We start from the raw sequence: 22,385 nt of genomic DNA, 5'->3' as shown, positions 1-22,385 counted from the left end.
CAGGGCTGGCCCAGGAAAGATGCCTCGTAAATATTTGTTGAAAAGAGTCGCAGCAAAGGAATTCTTGCTGAATTTTTCAGTTATGAGGGCTACTTCCTTCACAGCATATTTAAGAACACAACTATTTTTAAATCATATAAACGTATGTTCCTTGCTGACCATCCTCTGGGCAGTCCTGACTATGAGGTTCCCACAAATTGGGGCCATATACAGTTCCCAGAAGAGGCCGGGGAGCAGCTTGCACGGGTTCTGCTGTGACTTATGGGTCTTGTATAACCTTGCACCAAGTTCCTCTCATTTCTCTGTGGCTGAGTTGCCCAATCTGTAAAATGGGGACAATAATACCAGCAACAACAGGGCCATTTTGTGGATTAAAAGAATTCATGATGTAAAGTGTAGAGAAGAGCGTCCCCACATTCAGAAGACTCACTACGTCTTCGGTATTCTTGTGAAACGCATGTCCTCTGTCACTGTGACACCCGTGTCATTCATTCAGCAGAAGCCGTTCAGCGCCGGTGCCTGCTGCACTGCCGCTGCCTCAGAAACCATTTGCAGGGGCCACGCGTGGTGGCTCACGCCTGTAATCCCAGCACTTTGGGAGGCTGAGGTGGGCGGATTGCCTGAGGTCGGGAGTTCGAGACCAGCCTGGCCAACATGGTGAACCCTCGTCTCTACTAAAAATACAAAAATTAGCCGGGCGTGGTGGCGGGCGCCTGTAATCCCAGCTACTCAGGAGGCTGAGGCAGAATCGTTTGAACCCGGGAGGCGGAGGTTGCAGTGAGTGGAGATCGTGCCAGTGCGCTCCAGCCTGAGCAACAAGAACGAAACTGTCTCAAAAAGAAGAAAAAGGCACAAAAAAAAAAAGAAGAAGAAGAAGAAAAGAAAGAAACCATTTGCAGGGAGCGCACGGCTTCCGTCTGGTCCTGAACTGGACGCAAACAGGCCGAGCATTTAGAAACCCGCGCAGCTCCCCGTACCGAGAGGCTTTCTCTCGCCCGGCTCCTTCGAAGCGTGGTCTGGACCAGCACCTCCCACAGCACTGGGGGCGCCTTAGAAACGCGGCCTTGGACCTATTTCCGCGGGGACAGGGGGTGATCGGTGGCCTCCGTCCTCGCAAGAAATCTCTGGCGGGCCCCCCGGTGCGGTCAGCAGACGCCGAGGTGCAGGGGCGGTGGCCGGCGTCGCAATGGAGCTTGTTAAAGGACCGGCACTCTGGCCGCGCCCACGCCACGGGCGGGCGGGGACGGTGAGTGCAGGGACCCAGGCGACCGGCCGGCCGGCGTCCCCGCGCCTCCTGGCGGCCAGAAGCAGGGCCTGCCCTTCCCCGGCTAAGGGGTGCCGGCCCCCGCCCCGGCACCTGGGAGTGAAGGTACCAGGGGGGTCTCCTGAGCGGTCTCCTGGGGCCGCTCGTTCCTTCATCACCCCCAGGGGCAGTTGGACCCTGAGCAGCCGTAGCCAATCGCCCGGGGACTACCCTTCCCAGAGGATTCAGCGGCAGCACCCGGGTCTCGAAAGGGAGACACTAGGACCTGGAAGAGGGGAGTTTTGCAATCCCTCGCAGTTCCCCTCCTAGCCAGTAGGTGACACTAGCCATAAATTTATTTCCCAGTTTACTCCTCTCGCTCAAACTCCGCGCCCCTCTCGCTCCGAGAGACATAGGTCTCGCGAGATCTTTCGTAAACTTACAGAACCGGAAGCAGCCTGTAGTTCTCTTCCCTTTTGCGGCCATCACCGAAGCCGGAGCGGGTAAGGATTCGGCGGGCAAGCGGGTGTAATCCGCAGCCATCCGTTCTTGGGCATGGTGGCTTCCGACCGCGGGGACCCCGAGAGTCTCTTGTCGGCCGAGTAGCAGCCAGGAAGGAGAGGCTGGGTGGTTTTTTATCTGTTGCTCCCTTAAATCAAGGGCCGCCGGGCCGGAGAGGGACGGAGGGACCGGGGATTTGGGGACTCGAAAACGAGCTGAGGGAAGGGAGCCTGTGGAAATAGACTGGAGTCTGGGTAGTGTCGTTTCCTAGAGAATGGTCTCGAAGTAACCTCTCGGTAAAGCCTTCACGGAACTTCCAGACCACACTTGCCCACTGGGAGGCTTTTAGGACCTGAGACGTGTGCAGGCTTTTCCAGGTTCGGGATGGTGGGCCTTATTCATTTTGGAGGGACTATATGTATTCACTCTTAAGCCCGTAGAAGATGAACGTTGATTGTACCTTCTAAAACGTGAGGTTATAGTTAATTGCGTTGTCGGTCTGCTCAGCAGAGATGTGAGTCCAGTCTTGATTCCCTCAGGCACTACTTGAGGAGTTGGGAGAGTGTAACTAAAAGGTCTTGTAACTAGGACAAGTGTTTTTGATGCAAAAGTCTTTAGTCCGTAAACATATACGGAAAACACCCGAATAAAGCAAAAAATAAAAAGTTTCGAGCTTCGATTGATAGGCCCTTCCAATCAAGCAGTTTTTGTTGAAGTTGCACAACACGACAGTACCTATGATCATTCTGGACTATCAAGATAAAATCATTGCGGTTATTTGTTTGGAAGCTGGATGAGATTTTGGTCATCTAAGTCTTTTTAACTTTTTATTTAGCCAAAATGAAGTTTAATCCCTTTGTGACTTCCGACCGAAGCAAGAATCGCAAAAGGCATTTCAATGCACCTTCCCACATTCGAAGGAAGATTATGTCTTCCCCTCTTTCCAAGGAGCTGAGACAGAAGTACAACGTGCGATCCATGCCCATCCGAAAGGATGATGAAGTTCAGGTGTGTATCCCTACTTGTTTTCATTGTCTTGATGGATATTTTACGCACTTAGCTTAGAAGAGGGATTGCATTCCTGAGAAAGATGCTTCTGAGACTCTTGCTCCCAAAGAGTGGCAAGATGAGTTGAGCCAGGGACCAAAAAACAGTAAGTAAGCTGCTTTTCAGTTTTTAATTGTATTATTTGGTGAAAATCAATTTTCTTTTTTTTTTTGAGAGAAAGTCTCGCTCTTGTCCCCCAGGCTGGAGTGCAATGGTGCGATCTCAGCTCACTGCAACCTTCACCTCCTGGGTTTAAGTGATTCTCCTGCCTCAATCTACCGAGTAGCTGGGATTACAGGCACCCGCCACCACGCTTGGCTAATTTTTGTATTTTTAGTAGAGACGGGGTTTCACCATGTTGGGCAGGCTGGTCTCGAACTCCTGACATCAGGTGATCCGCCCGCCTCAGCCTCCCAAAGTGCTGGGATTACGGGCGTGAGCCACCACGCCCAGCTGAGACAGGGTCTCACTCTTACCCAGACTGGAGTGCAGTTGCGTGGTCGTGGCTCTTCTGGGCTCAAGTGATGCTCCCATGTGGGACCTTTTTTTGTTTTTGTACAGAGGGGTCTCCAACTCCTGGGGATCCTGCTGGAAAATCAGTTTTCTCAAACGTCAGATGATGTGACCATAATGAAGTGACATAATCAGAACATTGCTTTGGGATTATCCTTTTATCAATATATTGTGACTACCCAACAGGCTCATTTTGCATGCTGTCCAGATAGAGCCGATTTATCTAGACAGGAATTGTAATAGAGAAAGAGTTTAATTCATGCAGAGCCAGAATGGGAGACCAGAGTTTATTACTTAAATCAGTCTCCCAGAAAATTTAGGGACTGGAGTTTTTTTAAGGATAATTTGGCGGGTAGGGGGCCAGGGAGTGGGGCGTGTTGATAGGTCGCATCAGAGGTGAAGGCATAAGGAGTTGAAGCTGTCTTCTTGCTCTGAGTTGGTTCCTGGATGGGGGCCCCAAGATCAGATGAGCCAGTTTATTGATCTGGATGGCACCAGCGGATCCATCAGTGCAGGGTCTGAAAAAAAAATCAGGCAAATCTTAGGCTTTACAGTGTGTTATCCCTAGGAGCAATTGGGGAAGCCTCTAGCTGCCTAAACTGTAATTTCTAGTCTTGCGCTAATTTGTTAGTCCTACAAAGGCAGTCTGGTACCCAGGCAAGAAGGGGGTTTGTTTCAGGAAAGGACTGTTAGCGTCTTTGTTTCAAAGTTAAACTGTAGACTATGTTCTTCCCAAAGTTAGTTTGGTCTGCACCCAGGAATGAACAAGGACATATTTGGTCATTGAAGAGGCAGTTGAGGACCAGTAAACAGAATTGCTCCAAATCTAGATTCAGGAGCTGTAACTGAAGCATAGTCACATTATCGTTTGCGCTTACAGGTAAATAATTTGTTGGATCTATTTAGGTGAAGGTTTCTATAAATGACCCTTAGGTGTAATCTGTAGTGCAGCTAGTGATTAAAGAATTCAGGCAGTGTCTAAAGCCATTTACATACACATCATCAATATTTTTTCATGCCTATTTCAAAAAGATGAAATGGGTTCCCAGATAAGCAGTGTGGGTTGAGAACAGCTGTTGGTCCCTGCTGCAGTAGTGCTAAACTTGCCAGCAGACCTTGAAAACAGTCATCACTGTTTTCAGTACATATCAATGCAAGAAAGTCACAAACTGGGAAGAAGAATCTTCTGTTCAGAAACACTTGTCCTCACAAACTGAGGACCACTAGGATTCCTGTCCGTTAACCTTTGGGAAAGAATTGGTTTGTTCCCTTAAGCATTTGTTGCTGCCATCTGACTAACACTAGGTTGGACACATTAATGGGTTCAGATTTAAATACTCTTGGTCTGTTGCTGCTTTTGAGATGGAGTAACAAATTCCTTGTCAACTTCTTACAGGTGGCTGAAGTGGGCTCTTTTTTTTAACCTTTTAATATAATGATAGGATGAATGGTGTATGCGTGAGTTTGTTTACTTGATTTACAAGGTTAATCTTTTATTCAAATATTTGTTACTTTTGAATTTGCACTTAGGTTGTACGAGGACACTATAAAGGTCAGCAAATTGGCAAAGTAGTCCAGGTTTACAGGAAGAAATATGTTATCTACATCGAACGGGTGCAGCGGGAAAAGGCTAATGGCACAACTGTCCACGTTGGCATTCACCCCAGCAAGGTAGGTGTTTTTGAGAATACTTGAGAGAAGAGGATTATGGCAATCATTGTTGACATGCGATTATTTACAGAACAAGCCCATAGAAATAGTCCTTGATTTTACATGGGCTGGAAAAGAAACATTTTAAGGTAAATACTACTGCATTTGTATTAAATTCTAATACCATTTAAAATGTTTCTGACATCAGAGTGTCTTTAACGGTCATTATGTTTAGTTTGTCTGTTTTTGAGACTTGCTCTGTCACCCAGGCCACAGTGCAGTGGCACAATCTCGGCTCACCGCAGCCTCCGCCTCCTGAGTGTAACTGTGACTGCAGGCGTGCACCACTACACTCGGCTAATTTTTGTACTTTTTAGTACAAAATTTCACCATGTTGACCAAAAGGTTTCACCATGTTGGCCAGGCTGGTCTTGAACTCCTGACCTCAGGTGATCTGCCTGACTCAGCCTCCCAAAGTGCTGGGATTAGAGGCATGAGCCACTATGCCCGTCCCATTATGTATATTTAAAAATGTGCTTTTTCTTCAAAAGCTATTAGTAAGCTGATTAACAATCAATAATAAAGCTATTAGTAAGCTGATTAACAATCAATAATTCATAGCTCTTAAAATTTGGGAAGTAGGTTTTTGTAAGATGAAACGGCAATTTGGCCCTGGTTTTTCTTTTTCTTTTTTTTTGTGACGGGGTCTTGCTGTGTTGCCCAGGCTGGAGTGCAGTGGCGCAATCTCGGCTCACTGCAAGCTCCGCCTCCCAGGTTCACGCCACTTTCCTGCCTCAGCCTCACCAGTAGCTGGGACTACAGGCACCTGCCACCACGCCTGGCTAATTTTTTGTATTTGTTAGTAGAGACGGGGTTTCACCATGTTGGCCAGGATGGTCTCGATCTCCTGATCTCGTGATCTGCCCGCCTTGGCCTCCCAAAGTGCTGGGCACCCGGCCAACAAATGTAATGTTTAAACCTCAGAAAAGTCAAAAGGCTGGTATAGTAAAACACCTGTATATTTCTGACCTAGAATTCGCTATTAAAATTTTGTCACGTGTTCTTTATCCATTTTCTTCACCCCCAGTGAATTTACACTTCACCTGTAATTACTTCAGTGTATATCTCTTAAGAGTAAGGACTTTCCCATTCCTTAACCTACTCCAGTCATACTTTTCGCTTCTCATCACCAGATAAGTTGTTTTAAAGGTCACCAATTTGGTAGCAGATTCTTAGTCTTTTTGTACTGTACATGTTAGTGCAGCATGTGACAGTCGATCTTTGAGTAACTCAGTAATCATCTTCAAGTCTCATTCCAGTCTTAGGACTCTCTTCTTCCCCTAAACTCTGTACTCAATATCCAATTGGCAATTGCGCAGTTCAACTTAGATATCTAATTAGTATCCCAAACTTGGCATGTTCAAACCGTCATAGTGTATGGCAGCTCTCTATCTTCCTAATTGCTCAGGCCAAAATGTCATTTAGAAATTTTTTTAATATGGGCTCTTGCAGTGTTACCCAGGCTCTGGTCTCAAACTCCTAGCCAGAAGCTATCTTCCCACCTAGGCCTCCCAAAGTGTTGGGATTATAGTTGTGAGCTGCCTTGTCCAACCAAAAATGTCATTTTGACTGGTTTATTATATACCCCACATCAGTTTATAAGATCTGTGGACTGCTGTCTCATTATAATACCTAGAATTCTGTCTGCTCTTTGCCATCACATTGGCCTGTAAGACCTTAACTGATGTGGCCAGGCACAGTGGCTGACGCCTGTAATCCCAACACTTTGGGAGGCCGAGGCAGGCAGATCACTTGAGGTCAAGAGTTCAAGACCAGCCTGGCCAACTGGTGAACCCTATCTCTACTAAAAATACAAAAAAAAAAAAAAAAAAAAAGCCAGGCGTGGTGGCACGCGCCTGTAATCCCAGCTACTTAGGAGGCTAAGGCAGGAGAATTGCTTGCACCCGGGAGGCAGAGGTTGCAGTGAGCTAAGATCACGCCATTGCACTCCAGCCTGGGCAACGAGTGAAAACGCCATCTCAAAAAAAAAAAAAAAATGACCTTAACTGATCTTCCCTTCTGACATCTTTTTCCATTCTATATGTTCTAGTCTGCTTGCCTCCTAGCAGACTAGATTCTAAGAGCCCAGGCCTACTGAGGCAAAATTAGGGCTTGTGACCCAGGTGTATGTTCTAAGCCCTCCAGTTGATTCTTATTCAAGTTTGAGAAACACACCTGTGAAACTTGATAATCTCCTGCCTTTGAACCTTTCGACTTGCTGTTCTCTTCCAGATACTTGTGCATAGATTGCTCACCACTTTAGGTCTCTGTTCGAATGCAGCTTTATCAGTAGGGCTTTGCTTGATCACTCTAGAAAGCCCCTCGACCTCCTCACACTTGCCTTCTTTCTCTATCAAAGTGATGTAGATTCACTTGTAAATGTTTTCGGGCTCCCTATACTAGAATATGAGTTCAGTGACTGTGGAGATTTATGTTTGGCCTGCATGCTCTATTTCCAGCACCTCTTTTCACCCTTTCCTCGCATTCATAAGACTAAAGTTGGCCAGGTGCGGTGTCTCACGCTTGTAATCCCAGCACTTTGGGAGGCCGAGGCAGGCAGATCACGAGGTCAGGAGATCGAGACCATCCTGGCTAACGCGGTGAAACCCCGTCTCTACTAAAAATACAAAAAATTAGCCGGGCGTGGTGGCGGGCGCCTGTGGTCCCAGCTGCTCGGGAGGCCAAGGCAGGAGAATGGCGCAAAACCCGGGAGGCAGAGCTTGCAGTGAGCCGAGAGCGAGCCACTGCACTCCAGCCTGGGCGACAGAGCGAGACTCTATCTCAAAAAAAAAAAGACTAAAGTTTATCATAATTTGGATGTCTTTTAGGATTGGAACTGTTGGAGTAAGATCTGTATTGTCATCTTCTCACTAAAGATTTTGCAGGTGGAATTATGTGTGGATGCTACCTTTAATTTCTAGCATTAAAATTCTGAAGATACGGGCCGGGCGCGGTGGCTCACGCTTGTAATCCCAGCACTTTGGGAGGCCGAGGCGGGCAGATCACGAGGTCAGGAGATCGAGACCACGGTGAAACCCCGTCTCTACTAAAAATACAAAAAAATTAGCCGGGTGTGGTGGCGGGCGCCTGTAGTCCCAGCTACTCGGAGAGGCTGAGGCAGGAGAATGGCGTGAACCTGGGAGGCGGAGCTTGCAGTGAGCCGAGATCGCGCCACTGCACTCCAGCCTGGGTGACAGAGAGAGACTCCGTCTCAAAAAAAAAAAAAAAAAAAAAAAATTCTGAAGATACTTTATTATTTTTCTGTTTGGGGGTGGGTTTTTGTTTTTTTGTTTTGTTTTGGACAGAGTTTTGCTCTTGTCGCCCACCTGGAAGTGCAATGGTGCGATCTCAGCTCACTGCAACCTCTGCTTCTCGGGTTCAAGCGATTCTCCTGAAGTAGCCTCCTGAGTAGGCATTCACCACCACACGCTGCTATTTTGTTGTTTTTTGAGATGGAGTCTCGCTGGATCGCCCAGGCTAGAGTGCAGTGGCACGATCTCAGCTCACTGCAGCCTCCGCCCCTCAGGGTGCCAGAGATTCTCCTGCTGCAGCCTCCCAGGTTGCTGGGGTTATAGGCATGTGCCACCATGCCCAGATAATTTTTTGTATTTTTAGTTGAGAAGGGGTTTCACCATGTTGGCCAGGCTGGTCTCAAACTCCTGACCTCAGGTGATCCACCTACCTCTGCCTCCCAAAGTGATTGGCACATGAACCACTGCACCCAGCCTGAAGTTACTTTGGAAACAAATATATTTGTATATGACAGCTTGTAAAACTGTAGTGAGAAGAGCAGAATCATATATTTCTCAGTGAAAAAGAAACAAAATTTATAATGAAGCACAGAAGAGGCTTTAAGAATTACTGATACCATCTTGCCTTTTCTTCTTTGTTGGTAGGAAATTAGTAAATAAGCCAGGTTTGATGGCTAAAGAGTGATTTCTGGAGTTTTTTAAAAGTTAAATAATTTTTCTTATTAGGCATCCACCTACCCCAGGTTTGGGAAATGGTATTGAATGTTGGGCTTTCCCTTGTGTTTTAGTGATTATTTAAAGCTTGGGAGTGTTTTTTCTTCTTTTTCTGCAGGTGGTTATCACTAGGCTAAAACTGGACAAAGACCGCAAAAAGATCCTTGAACGGAAAGCCAAATCTCGCCAAGTAGGAAAGGAAAAGGGCAAATACAAGGAAGAAACAATTGAGAAGATGCAGGAATAAAGTAATCCTATATACAAGCTTTGATTAAAACTTGAAACAAAGAGCCTGTGTTTTGTGTGTGGTGATTTAGGACACTCCCTAGTTTTCAGTGGATCAGTCTCTTACCTCTGATTTGTTGGTCTAAAATTTTTCTGAAATCAGGACTGATGAGATTTTTTTTTTTATAGTGGGCAGCAGCATTTGAGGATATATCAGAAGCTGGAGTGGTGTCATTGAGAAGAAGGCGACCCTATAAGAAAAGCTAGTTGGAAACACTTCCTCTTGAACCTGTCTTTTTTTTTTTTTTTTTTTTTTTTGAGCAGGCTGGATCATGGTCAACTTGGTCACTGCAACTCACCTCTGGTTCATCCATTCTTATCCTACCCTCTCGGTACTGGGCTACATCGATCTCCTGACCTCGTGATCCGCCCACCTCGGACTCCCAAAGTGCTGGGATTACAGGCGTGAGCCACCGCGCCCGGCTTGAACCTTTTCACTTTCTTACTATGGATAGGTTACTGTATGGACAGGCTATATTTTTTAACTTACTGTGTAAACGTTTGTATTGCCATTGGATAGGAAGTCTTGGTTTCAATAGGGATAAGAAGCTTCCGTGACTTTACAGCTTCTAGATCACTTTTTCAAGCTGTTTGTTCTTCTAGATTGAGAGGTCTCAGGTTCAGGTTATCTGATAGACCCATGGGCCCCCTTTACCTTGTTTTCTGCACAAGTGCTGGGTGAGTGCCATCAAACCAAAACCTAATACGTCTTTGAGTTGAAATATGAACAAAACTGCAGCTTCGTCAGGATGAAGTGAAAAGGGGTGAGGTGGCAGCAGTGTGCTCCTGCCGTTCCTCATTTTAAGGATCTAAACAGGATACCTGAAGCCAGTTTACTTTCCAGGCTGGAGACTTGGCAACAACGTGGGAACGGGGAACGGGCCTGAGTTAAGTCACTGGCTTAGCCAAGGTCACAGCTGGCTTCTGGATGAACAGCGCTGCACGGTGTCCGCAGTGCGGTCCGCTGAGCGAAGAGCGGGAGCTCCTCCTATCCCCGGTGTCTCTAGGGGGCGGGGCTTCCGGCTGGCTCTGACCGGCTTCCGGCCGAGCGGGCGGGAGGCGGGGAGGAGGTGCTGCTGCTCTGGGGCCTATGGGTGGAGGGAAATTCAGACGCCGCGTCTGGTGTGTCCCTTTCTCCTTCCCGACCTTCCTCAGTCTGCGGCTCTTTTCTCCACCGCGCGCCCACCTCAGCCGTTCAACACTGACCGGGCGGGCGGGCGGACGGGCATGGATCCAGGCGGTGGGAGCAGTCTGCGAAGTCAGGGTAGGAAGGCTACACAAAGGAGGCGACGTCCCAGCCCGGTCCTCAGGAATAAGCGGGCGTGCCCGTGTGGTGTGGACGGTGAGGGGACACTGTATTAAGTGCCTTATCTGCATTATCATTGAATCTTAATAGCAATCGATTGTGATGGGTACTGGTCATCTCCCTGGGTTGCAGATGAGGAAACTGAGGCCCCAGTAACTTTGCTTTAGTCAGTAAATGATAAGTCAGCAAATGAATTCCCAAGCGTAGACTCGGCCATACCGCTGCGCTACCTTGCTAAAATAACGACCTACCTGTAAGCGACATTTTTGACTAAATGTCCTTTAAACATCTTTTGTGCTCAGCTCTGTATTCGTGGGCCCTCCAAAGGGGGTACAGGCAGGTAGAAGCCTCCGTCCCTACCTTATAGGTTGTATACATCTGAACTGGTCGACTAAAGATGCAAAGCCAAGTGCTCCAGTGAGTGTGGTACAGGTTGTTGAGATGAAGGAGAGATGGCAATCAGCTGAAGTTACCGAATACGTCAGGAAGGAGGCTGATTTCAGCTGGCTGTGATTGGGAAGATCAATGCGAGGACATTCCGAGTCGGAAACAGCCAAGGCAAAGACTCACAGGTGGGTGAAGGGAGTAAACATGGCTTTGGAAATATTTCCAGTTTTCTCTGACCAACTCGTTTATCACTTAGCCGTCAACACAGATCACACCAAGAAGCTGATTGATTTACGGTCACATTTCTTTCATGTTGCTTTGGAAAAGATACTGAAACCTCGGGCAACATAATGAGACCCCGTCTCTACAGAAAAAGAAAAAAAAAAAGAAAAAATTAGTCGGGCCTGGTGCTGCATGCCTGTAGTCCCAGCTACGAGGGAGGCTGCGGTAGGAGGATGCCTTGACCCTGGGAGCCGTGATCATGCCACTGCACTCCAGCCTGGGTGACAAAGTGAGACCCTACCCTCTCAAAAAAAAAAAAAAAAAAAAAGATACTGAAAGCTTAGAAATCTGCAGGAATGGGCAAGTAAGATGAATAGGTTAGTAGGTCCCGACGTCCTAGGCTGCATGCGGCCCACAGGCCACAGGTTGGACAAGCTCGATCCAAAGGAAGATGCCGCCTCTCCATCACAGCCAGCTATTGCCAGGTAGCAATGCCGCCAGTGCGGCCAGAATGTTGCCTTTTCAAGAAAGCCAGAAATCAAGGCCGGGCGCGGTGGCTCACACCAGTAATCCCAGCACTCTGGGAGGCCGAGGCGGGTGGATCACGAGGTCAGGAGATCGAGACGAGACTATCCTGGCTAACACGGTGAAACCCCGTCTCTACTAAAAATACAAAAAATTAGCCGGGCGCGGTGGCGGGTGCCTGTAGTCCCAGCTACTTGGGAGGCTGAGGCAGGAGAATGGCGTGAACCCGGGAGGCGGAGCTTGCAGTGAGCCGAGATCGCGCCACTGCACTCTAGCCTGGGCGACAGAGCAAAACTCTCTCAAAAAAACAAAAAGAAAGCCAGAAATCGAGATTTTTATGTGAAATCTCCCAATCTGCAAATATAGGTGAAACATTTTTTTTTTTTTTTTTGAGACGGAGTCTGGCTCTGTCGCCCAGGCTGGAGTGCAGTGGCACGATCTCGGCTCACTGCAAGCTCCGCCTCCCGGGTTCACGTCATTCTGCCTCAGCCTCCTGGGACTACAGGCACTCGCCACCACGCCCAGCTAATTTTTTGTATTTTTAGTAGAAACGGGGTTTCACCACGTTAGCCAGGATGGTCTCGATCTCCTGACCTCTTGATCCGCCCACCTCGGCCTCCCAAAGTGCTGGGATTACAGGTGTGAGCCACCACGCCTGGCTGAATCATTCAAATTTTTTAAAATCACCAGATGGACCAACCAAAATGGATCTATTGGACAATTGTGGACCTTGGACTCTACTGTAGAATTTCATGGTATAGTAAGGACTGTATCTCTTACTAAAGACTGAGATTCTACATCTTTTGATTATAAATTGTTTCTAGCCTGTTGCCTTCACTCTTTTTTCTTCATTTTTTTATTTTTAGAGACAGGGTCTCACTATGTTGACTAGGTTGGTCTTGAACTCCTGGCCTCAAGCAGTCCTCTTACTTTGGCCTCCCAAAGTGTTAGGATTACAGACATGAGCCACTGTGCCCAGTTGCCTTCATTATTTTATAGAATGAAGATGAGGCTTTTCCTTCCTTTGCAGTCTCCTGAAGGGACTCAAATAGCAACCAACACAGCATTCAAGTTCTGAGAGATGCTGGTTTCAGAAAGGAATCTGGAAGGTGCTCTTTCTGGATTCCATTGAATACCTTGTGGTTCTAAGTCTGTTAGAACTAGTAGGACTGGCCGGGTGCGCTGGCTTACGCCTGTAATTCCAACACTTTGGGAGGCCAAAACGAGCAGGTCACTTGAGGCCAGAAGTTCGAGGACCAGCCTGGCCAACATGGCAAAACCTCATCTCTACTAAAAATGCAAAACGGCGTGGTGGTGTACCCTGGTAAAAACAAACAAACAAACAAAAAAAAACAAAAAAAAAAAACTAGTAAGATGGTAGTAGATATTCCTTGGGAAACAAAGTCCCATGTCAGTGATTGAATGGTACTGGTCGATGAAACAAAGTGAAGCTGGTTTCTTTACTGCAGTACTTCTCAGAGCCTTTCTTTTTTTTTTTGAGACGGACTCTCACTCTGTCACCCAGGCTGGAGTGTGGTGGCGTGATCTCGACTTACTGTAACCTCTGCCTCCTGGGTTCAAACAATTCTCCTGCCTCAGCTTCCTGAGTAGCTGGGACTACACCACCATGCCCAACTAATTTTTGTAATTTTAGTAGAGATGGGGTTTCACCATGTTGGCCAGGCTAGTCTCAAACTCCTGACCTCAGATGATTTGCCCGCCTCGGCCTCCCAAAGTGCTGGGATTACAGGTGTGAGCCACTGTGCCCGGCCTCAGAGCCTTTAAAACGTCAGTTTACAGAAGATCTTGAACACAGGCTTAGAGTAAAGAACATTTTGCAAATGTGCAATTTCTTCATTTCTGCAAGGCATAGTTTTGGCCAGGCACACTGCCTCAGGCCTGTAATCCTAGCACTTTAGGAGGCTGAGGCGGGTGGATCACTTGAGTCCAGGAGTTCGAGACCGGCCTGGGTTTTTTGCAACATGGCAAAACCCCATCTCTATAAAAAAAAATACAAAAAAAGAAAAAGAATGAAAATGCATATTTTTCACATTTTAAATTTTGGATGTGTCTTATCAATACATTCATTTGATACACACTGTTTTTCCTCTCAAAAGAAAGTTGTTACTAAGTCAGTGGTTTTACAATCAGTAATGTCTTAGAATCAGGAATATTCATGATTAACCAGCAATGCTGAGGAAGGGAGTTTGAAGCCCTTTTAGTGGAGGACCTTCAGGACCTGGAAGCAGGCCCTGCTTAACTAAGACTTGCTCAGAGCCTTTAAAAGTTTCCATCTTTCTCTGCTTCTCAGGATTCTGCCCTGCCCCTCTGCTCTGCATCTGACAGCTGGGATCTTGGGATCCTGTTTTCCTAAGCTTGCTGGAATTCCTGCAGTCCTCATGTGAACTCCCCTGGCCTCATCACCATCCTGTCTTAGGGCTGTTCTAACTAAGGAATCCCAGTTTAGACAACTGAGGATCGAGTTCTCTCCCTAAGGAATTAGCTGATCACAGTGGCACGTAGGCTCCATTTGGAGTAACTCTTTTCTGCAGGATAATCTCCTGACATATCTCTATGTACACAGACGTAATATTTCCATGGAAACAGATCCTGTCACCCCTGTTAGGAGTCATCAAGCCTGCGCCCAAGTTCACTTGGACTCTGCTTTGTTCTGGAAAGATTAATACATGGGCTACAGCTCTGGCAGCGTCAAAACTGGCCAGACCAACAGACCTCCCAGGAAGGAAAAACTCCTTTCTCTCACCCATGAAGCTGTACTCATGTTGTTGGATATGAGACCTATTTCTTATTTCTTCCATTTATTCACCTGACTTTCAGAGTCCTTTATGCTGCACGCCTTCATTCCTGGTGCCCTCTCTTGTCTCTTCCCCAGTCCTGCTGAAGCTGCTCTTTAGCCCAGGCCCCAAGACTGTATGGTCCCTGTGGCAGCAGCCAGTGTTGTTTCAGGAAGCAACAGCATTTGAAGATATGACCAAAGATTGGAATTATTTAGAAGGCTCTCAAAAGGATTGCTACAGAGACACAATGCTGGACAGTTATGGGAACATGGTCCCACAGGGTAAGGACTCAGAATCTTCCTCTATTAATCTTGTGGACAATTGTCAAGGGGAAACCGTCATTTAAAAATATCCCCACAGCTGGCCAGGTGCAGTGGCTCACGCTTGTAATCCCAGCACTTTGGGAGGCCGAGGCGGGTGGATCATGAGGTCAGGAGATCGAGACCACGGTGAAACCCCGTCTCTACTAAAAATACAAAAAAATTAGCCGGGCGTGGTGGCGGGCGCCTGTAGTCCCAGCTACTCAGAGAGGCTGAGGCAGGAGAATGGCGTGAACCCGGGAGGCGGAGCTTGCAGCGAGCCGAGATCGCGCCACTGCACTCCAGCCTGGGCAACAGAGTGAGACTCTGTCTCAAAAAAATAAATAAATAAATAAAATAAAAATATCCCCACAGCTTTCTTCTCCATTCCCCCAAGATAAGGACTCTTCAGCCATAAGAAATTTTTTTTTTTTTTTTTACAGTCTCGCTTTTTCGCCCAGGCTGGAGTGCAGTGGTGTAATCTCGGCTCACTGCAACCTCCGCCTTCCGGGTTCAGGCAGTTCTCCCTGCCTCAGTCTCTCGAGTAGCTGGGATTACAGACTCCTGCCACTACACCTGGCTAAATTTTGTATTTTTAGTAGAGATGGGGTTTCACCACATTGGCCAGGCTGGTCTCGAACTCCTGACCTCAAGTGATCCGCCCACCTCGGCCTCCCAAAGTGCTGGGATTACAGGTGTGAGCCACTGTGCTCAGCCAAGAAATTGTTTCTGTTGATCATGGGAAGGCTCAGAAGCAATCCCTGGTACAAATTTCAGTTTAAGAGTTTGCTGTTACTATGTGGTACCTTTTAGCAACGTTCTCCCATTTATATTATTTTAAAGGGTACTGAGGGTAAGATTTTAGCCTACTGCCTTAGGAGTTTCTGTTTATCCTCTCTCCTATTCAATTAATAAAAACCAGTTGATTAGGTTTCTTGCTATAAGCTAATGGCTTCATTGTTTTTTCTGTTTGCCTGAAGTCTAAAACCTCTATATATTTGTGATCTTACTGATATCAAATTCTGTTGCTATGCTCTGGTTTTGGATGGTGCTAGTTGGCTTTCTAGTTGCTTTTTAACTATTATTCTATTATCATTCTTCCACATAATCATCTTCAAAAATTAGATGAAAGAATTGATGAGGAACTTTAGAGGGAAAGTCTTCAGGTGGGAGTGTCAGTGAATTTAACTTTGTTCTCTTTTCTTCCTTTCTTAGGCTCCTTCTTACAGTTCTCCATGATGCCTCAGAGAGCTGGAAATGATCCACCTGGGGTTTCAAATGCAAGTGAAATGGAAATGGAGATAAGTACCATGAGAGAAAAGTTTCTTATGAGTGTAACAAAATTAGTAGAAAGCAAAAGTTACAACAGCAAGGTATTTTCCAAAGAAAAGTACTTTCAAACAATAAAGGAAGTTAAAGAAGCTAAAGAAAAAGGGAAGAAGTCATCACGTGATTATCGCCGTGCAGCAAAATATGATGTGATCTCTGTACAGGGCACAGAGAAACTGATAGAGGCTACTCATGGAGAACGTGATCGAATACGGTATTATGTACATAAAGAAGAGTTGTTTGATATTCTTCATGATACACATCTTAGTATTGGACATGGTGGGCGGACACGCATGCTCAAGGAGCTGCAAGGAAAATATGGGAATGTCACCAAAGAAGTTATTGTCTTATATCTGACTCTGTGTAAACAGTGCCACCAGAAGAACCCAGTACCCAAGAGAGGCCTTGCACCAAAGCCCATGACTTTTAAGGACATAGATTCCACATGCCAAGTTGAAATACTTGACATGCAGTCAAGTGCTGATGGTGAGTTCAAGTTCATTTTATACTACCAGGACCACTTAACCAAGTTTATTATTTTACGGCCATTAAGAACCAAACAGGCCCGTGAGGTGGTCAGTGTCTTGTTAGATATTTTCACAATTCTTGGTACACCCAGTGTGTTAGACTCTGACAGTGGTGTTGAGTTCACAAACCAGGTTGTTCATGAGCTCAGTGAGTTGTGGCCAGACCTAAAGATTGTGTCTGGTAAGTACCACCCTGGCCAAAGCCAGGGCTCCCTGGAAGGAGCAAGCCGTGATGTAAAGAACATGATAAGTACCTGGATGCAGAGTAACCACTCACGTCACTGGGCCAAAGGCCTCCGATTCATGCAGATGGTGAGGAATCAGGCTTTCGACGTTTCCTTGCAGCAAAGTCCATTTGAGGCAATGTTTGGTTGCAAAGCCAAATTTGGGCTATATTCCTCAAACTTGCCCCGGGAAACTGTGGCTACTTTACAAACGGAAGAAGAACTAGAAATTGCCGAAGAACAGCTAGAAAATAGCCTTTGGATCAGGCAGGAAGAAAGGGCTGAGATTGGAGCAGACAGATCTGATATGGACGATGACATGGATCCCACTCCTGAAGCTGCAGAACCCAGCACCTCACAAGGGACTTCCAGTCTCCTCTGCTGGTGAAGAGATGGCTGCTGGGTGGACATTCACAGGTATCTCTCTGAGCAGTCATCTGAGAACTGTTGCCAGAGGTCCTGGGGGAAAGGATTGAAGGCTGCACTCTCAGGTCAAGTTGTACATGGTAGTCCTTGCTCAAAAAGGGAAAAGTTCGGGTCTGTGTATTTATTCTTAGGGCTGCCATAAAAAATTACCAACCTGGCCGGGTGCAGGGCTCATGCCTGTAATCCCAGCACTTTGGGAGGCCGAGGTGGGTGGGTCACTTGAGGTCAGGAGTTCAAGACTGGCCTGGCCAACATGATGAAACCCTGTCTCTACTGAAAATACAGAAATTAGCCAGGCTTGGAGCCGTGTGCCTGTAATCCCAACTAACTGGGAGGCTGAGGCAGGAGAATCACCTGAACCCAGGAGGCAGAGATTACAGTGAGCCGAGACCATGCCACTGCACTCCAGCCTGGGTAACAAAGAAAGATTCTGTCTCAAAAAAAAAAAAAAAATTATCACAACCTGGGTGACTTAACAGAAATTGAGTCTCACAGTCTGGAGGTCCAAAGTCTGAAATTAAAGTGTTAGTAAGGTAGGTTCTTTCTGGAGGCTCTGGGGTAGAATCCATTCCATGCCTTTCTCCTTTCTCTAGTGTCCATTGGCAATCCTTGGCATTCCTTGGCTTGTGACAGTGTAAGTCCAGTCTATGCTTCTATCTTTATGTGGCCTTCTCCCCTGAGAAGGCCATAATTTTTTATGGCAGCCCTAAGAATAAATAAAAAGACCCGAACTTTTCCCTTATTGAGCAAGGACTACCACATACAACTTGACCTGAGATACACAAGAATACCTTGTGTGTATTCTTTCCTGCCTCTTGTAAAGACATTATTGGACACCAAATCCATGTCACTGGATTTAGGGCCCACTCTAATGAGGAAGATCTCATCTCGAGATCCTTACCTTAATTAGATCAGCGAATACTCTTTCCAAGTAAGGTGACATTCACAGGTACTAGGGACCTAAACTTGGACTTCTCTTTTTTTTTAAATTTATTTTATTTTTTTAGAGACAGGGTTTCCTTATATTGCCCAGGCTGGTCTCAAACTCCTGGGCCCAAGGGATTGGCCTCCGAAAGTGCTAGGATTACAGGCGCACGCCACCACACCCAACCAGGACTTTTTTTTTTTTTTGAGACGGGGTCTTGCTCTGTTGCCCAGGCTGGAGTGCAGTGGCATGATCTGGGCTCACTGCAGCCTCCGTCTCCCAGGTTCAAGCGATTCTCCTGCCTCAGCCTCCCAAGTAGCTGGGACTACAGGCAGGCACCCCCATGAACCCAGCTAATTTTTTTATTTTTAGTAGAGACGGGGTTTCACCATGTTAGCCAGGATGGTCCCGATCTCCTGACCTCGTGATCCACCTGCCTCTGCCTCCCAAAGTGCTGGGATTACAGGCGTGAGCCACCACGTGCGGCCGGACTTACATGTTTAAGAGACACAGTTCTCATTATAGTCAATAGAAGAATATGTCTGCAAAACAAGAACTGATGGATGAGGTCTCAAGAATGTAAAGCTGGTGGGACTGCCCTAGATAAATCTAATACATATTCCTGCCCCTCAGACACATACCTTAAAACATGGAGGCATCACAGGAAAATAAGTAGATGAAGGCAGGCTGGACACGGTGGCTCATGCCTATAATCCCAGCACTTTGGAGGCTTAGGTGGCCGATCACTTGAGGTCAGGAGTTTGAGACCCGCCTGGCCAACATGGTGAAACCCCGTCTCTACAAAAATACAAAATATTAGCCGGGCACAGTGGCATGCACCTGTAATCCTGGCTACTCAGGAGCCTGAGGTGGGAAGATCCCTTGAACCTAGGAGGCAGAGGTTGCAGTGAGCCGAGATCTCGCCACCGCACTCCACAGCCTGGGCGACAGAGCAAGGCTCCATCTCAGAAAAAAAGTAGATGAAGGAAAAGTAATAGGAAGAAAAGAGGTTCATCTAAGATGCCCTAGAGACTGGCCACCTTACCAACTGCGCTGTTTCCCACTTCAGGAGAAACTATGTGTCATCCCTTTTCTCAGAGCATTATGCACAGATAATTGTGTAACTGCATGAAACATGTATTAAAATTAGGTCAGAAGTAAGGTATGGTTGGAATTTGGGTATGCGTCTGCACTTGTCTGTGTCTCAAGCACTTAAAAACATATCCTATTCCTGGCACAGTTCAGTGCATTTCGGGAAGTGACCAATAGTCAGGGAAATAATCAAGGTTTCTGGAACAAAATGCAAGAGTTGGCCTGAGATCACTGCTCTACCTAGAGAGGAGTAGGGCAAGGCCAGTCTGGGTCATGATTCAGAGTAAGGATGACTGACCCAGCCACAGGGGAAGACAGTGCCCAGGACCTGTGTATTCCTACGTTCCCAATGCCTAAGAGTGCCCAGTCCATGGAAGGTGTTCAGTGAATTTAATAAATAAATGATTCTACAGAAATGGGCACGGGGAAGGAGAAAGGGCCTGCAGTCTTTTATTTTATTATTATTATTATTTTGAGATGGAGTCTCGCACTGTCACCCAGGCTGGAGTGCAGTGGCACGATCTTGGCTCACTGCAACCTCCACCTTCCAGGTTAAAACGATTCTCCTGCCTCAGCCTCCCAAGTAGCTGGGATTACAGGCGCCCGCCAACCATGCCCGGCTAATTTTTTGTATTTTTAGTAGAGATGGGGTTTCACTATGTTGGCCAGGCTGGTCTCGAACGCCTGACCTCATGATCCGCCTATCTCGGTCTCCCAAAGTGCTAGGATTACAGGCGTGAGCCACTGTGCCTGGCCAGTCTTTTATTCTTTATACAAGTGTCCTTCCTGCACATCCCAGAGCCATCTAAGACCCATTCTGATCATCACTAATGCCAGTTCCCTCTTCTGTAAGGGGCAGTAACACCCCTGGTGCTGCCTACCTCACAGGATTGTCCTGAGAGACCAGCGAGATTCTGCATGTGAAGGAGCTTTCTCTGTGGATAGTGAAGTTCTACAGTGTGACTCATCTTTGCAGACCCTGTCCTCCATGTGACAGTGGGAGACCTCTGCTCATTGCCATTTCTTTTCAGATTCTGCAGTGTTAAGTTGGAAGGTTTCCACGGAAGCCGCATTATTATTACATAGGAAGTGACATCACTCTCCAGCTTGTTTTGGGGGACCAAAATCTTGCTATGTTCTTGGCCAGCACCTCACTTTCCATCCTCCTTCCAACCCATTGTCTTTCTTTGTAACTCCGCCTAACAGGTCTGGGAGGTCCAACTTTGAGGATGTTGGACCTTCCCCCTCCCCAGTGCTGACCTCCTCCCTCCTAGTTACTTGGCATACCGGGAACCACATCATCAACTCCTGTGGGTAAAAGGTGACACATGAGCCATAACATTGCTTGCTTTCCCAGAGATGCCTGGGTTTCCAGGAGCTGCCAAGTCACTCTTCCTCTTTTGCATCTTAATGTTGGCAGTGGGAAAGAGTTAGAGGTGGATTACTGGACCCAGTCTCGCCTGCATTATTTCGGCATCTGGAATAGAGGTCACTAACCGGTGTGCCACAGGCTAGTCTCAGCTTGCAAATATATTTTGGCCACATAATGTTTTTAATTTTTTTTTTTTTTAAACAGAGTTTCGTTCTTGTCGCCTAGGCTGGAGTGCAATGGCGTAATCTCGGCTCACTACAACCTCCACCTCCCGGATTCCAGTGATTCTTCTGCCTCAGCCTCCTGAGTAGCTGGGATTACAGGCACCCGCCACCACACCTGGCTAATTTTTGTATTTTCAGTAGAGACGGTGTTTTGCCATTTTGGCCAGGTTGGTCTCAAACTCCTGACTTCAGGTGATCCACTCACCTTGGCCTCCCAAAGTGCTGAGATTACAGACGTGAGCCATGGTGCCCGGCCTTTTAAATTTTTTTTTTTAATTAATTGCCAACACTTTAAACACTGGAGAGTTCATATAAAAATCTGGATGTCTAGCACCTCTTGAGAACTCAGCATATGTGGCCACAGTGGTTCCACAATTTCTGCACGGCAGCAAATGAGACGCAGTGCATGTGGCACTCTCCAGGTGGCCACCCTCAGCCACTCACATGCATATGGATTTCTGTGGCCCACTGCTGAAGAAAGGCGAGTGTGGGGCGTGGTGCTATGCACCTGTAATCCCAGCTACTTGGGAGGCTGAAGTGGGAGGATCACTTGAACCTGGGAGGCCAAAGTTCAAGTGAGCCATGATCGTTACCACTGCACTGCAGCCTGGGTGACAGAGACCCTGTTTCCAAAAAAACAAAAAGGCCAGCAACAGACCTGTGTATCTCTGGGAACTTATGATAGAAGTGGCATTTCAATCAGTGGGAAGGGTTGTATTATTCAGTTAATGGTGCTGGATCAATAGGCTGTCCATTTGACAAAAATGAAGTCTGACCCCCTAAACATTAAACATTTAATGAGAGGCCCACATCAAGAGGAGCCAAAGCCCTGGGCCCTCAGCCCTGGCTGAGCTCTTAGCCAACAGACAGAACCAACCTACCAACCATGTGAGTGAGCCATCTTAAAAGGAGACTCCCCAGCCCCCAGTTCATCATCCATTCAATACTGTACAGAACAGAGACAAGCCCTGGCCAAACTGCAGAGTCATGTGCAAAATAAATGAATGTTGTTTCAAGCCACCGAGTTTAGAGGTGGTTTGTTATGCAACAATACATAACTGATAGGCTACCTCTGAAATGTCTTAAATCTCTTACCACCTCTCCATTCCCCCAGGACAGGCCCTTGTTACCTTGGTTGATTGGAGACAACCCACCTAGTGAATCTTCCAGAAGTAAAGCTCTGCTTGGAATAATAGTTAACACTACTGAATACTGACTTACCTACAGTATTAGTATTGAGCTTTAAATTCATTTTCTTTTCTTTTTTTTTTTTTTTTTTTTTGAGACGGAATCTTGCTCTGTTGCCCAGGCTGGAGTGCAGTGGCGCGATCTCGGCTCACTGCCAGCTCCGACTCCCAGGTTCACACCATTCTCCGGCCTCAGCCTCCCAAGTAGCTGGGACTATAGGCACCCGCCACCACACCTGGCTATTTTGTATTTTTAGTAGAGACGGAGTTTCACCATG

At 46.9% G+C, this 22,385-nt stretch overlaps 2 protein-coding genes across 2 annotated transcripts; both read left to right on the top strand.

Annotated features, from left to right (window-relative positions):
• The first annotated feature begins 1,676 nt into the window (after positions 1–1,676).
• Positions 1,677–9,266, top strand: RPL26 (ribosomal protein L26). Its single transcript, XM_032139758.2, has 4 exons — positions 1,677–1,746; positions 2,580–2,752; positions 4,835–4,975; positions 9,098–9,266. Exons 2-4 carry the CDS (start codon positions 2,585–2,587, stop codon positions 9,224–9,226), a joined length of 438 nt encoding a protein of 145 aa, XP_031995649.1. The 5' UTR covers positions 1,677–1,746; positions 2,580–2,584; the 3' UTR covers positions 9,227–9,266.
• Positions 9,267–11,015: 1,749 nt separating this feature from the next.
• On the top strand, positions 11,016–20,186 carry KRBA2 (KRAB-A domain containing 2; the record flags this gene model as incomplete). The annotated part of the gene is made up of 3 exons (XM_032139757.2): positions 11,016–11,142; positions 14,598–14,783; positions 16,017–20,186. Coding segments are annotated over 3 exons (1,566 nt in total), but the record flags the coding sequence as incomplete, so codon positions are not given.
• Between the last annotated feature and the right edge of the window lie 2,199 nt (positions 20,187–22,385).

This window comes from Hylobates moloch, unplaced genomic scaffold, assembly GCF_009828535.3.
Source record: "Hylobates moloch isolate HMO894 unplaced genomic scaffold, HMol_V3 SCAFFOLD_19, whole genome shotgun sequence".
NCBI classification, from domain to species: Eukaryota; Metazoa; Chordata; class Mammalia; order Primates; family Hylobatidae; genus Hylobates; species Hylobates moloch.
Note: the sequence above shows the minus strand (reverse complement) of the source record. Positions and strands in the feature narration are given on the sequence as shown.

What these genes read in the sequence shown, in the direction of transcription:
- RPL26 (XM_032139758.2), top strand. Translation starts at nt 2,585, where the DNA reads ATGAAGTTTAATCCCTTTGTGACTTCCGACCGAAGCAAGAATCGCAAA. An exon ending in GAAAGGATGATGAAGTTCAG is followed by an intron (nt 2,753 to 4,834) that starts GTGTGTATCCCT and finishes ATTTGCACTTAG; the next exon opens with GTTGTACGAGGACACTATAA. An exon ending in TTGGCATTCACCCCAGCAAG is followed by an intron (nt 4,976 to 9,097) that starts GTAGGTGTTTTT and finishes CTTTTTCTGCAG; the next exon opens with GTGGTTATCACTAGGCTAAA.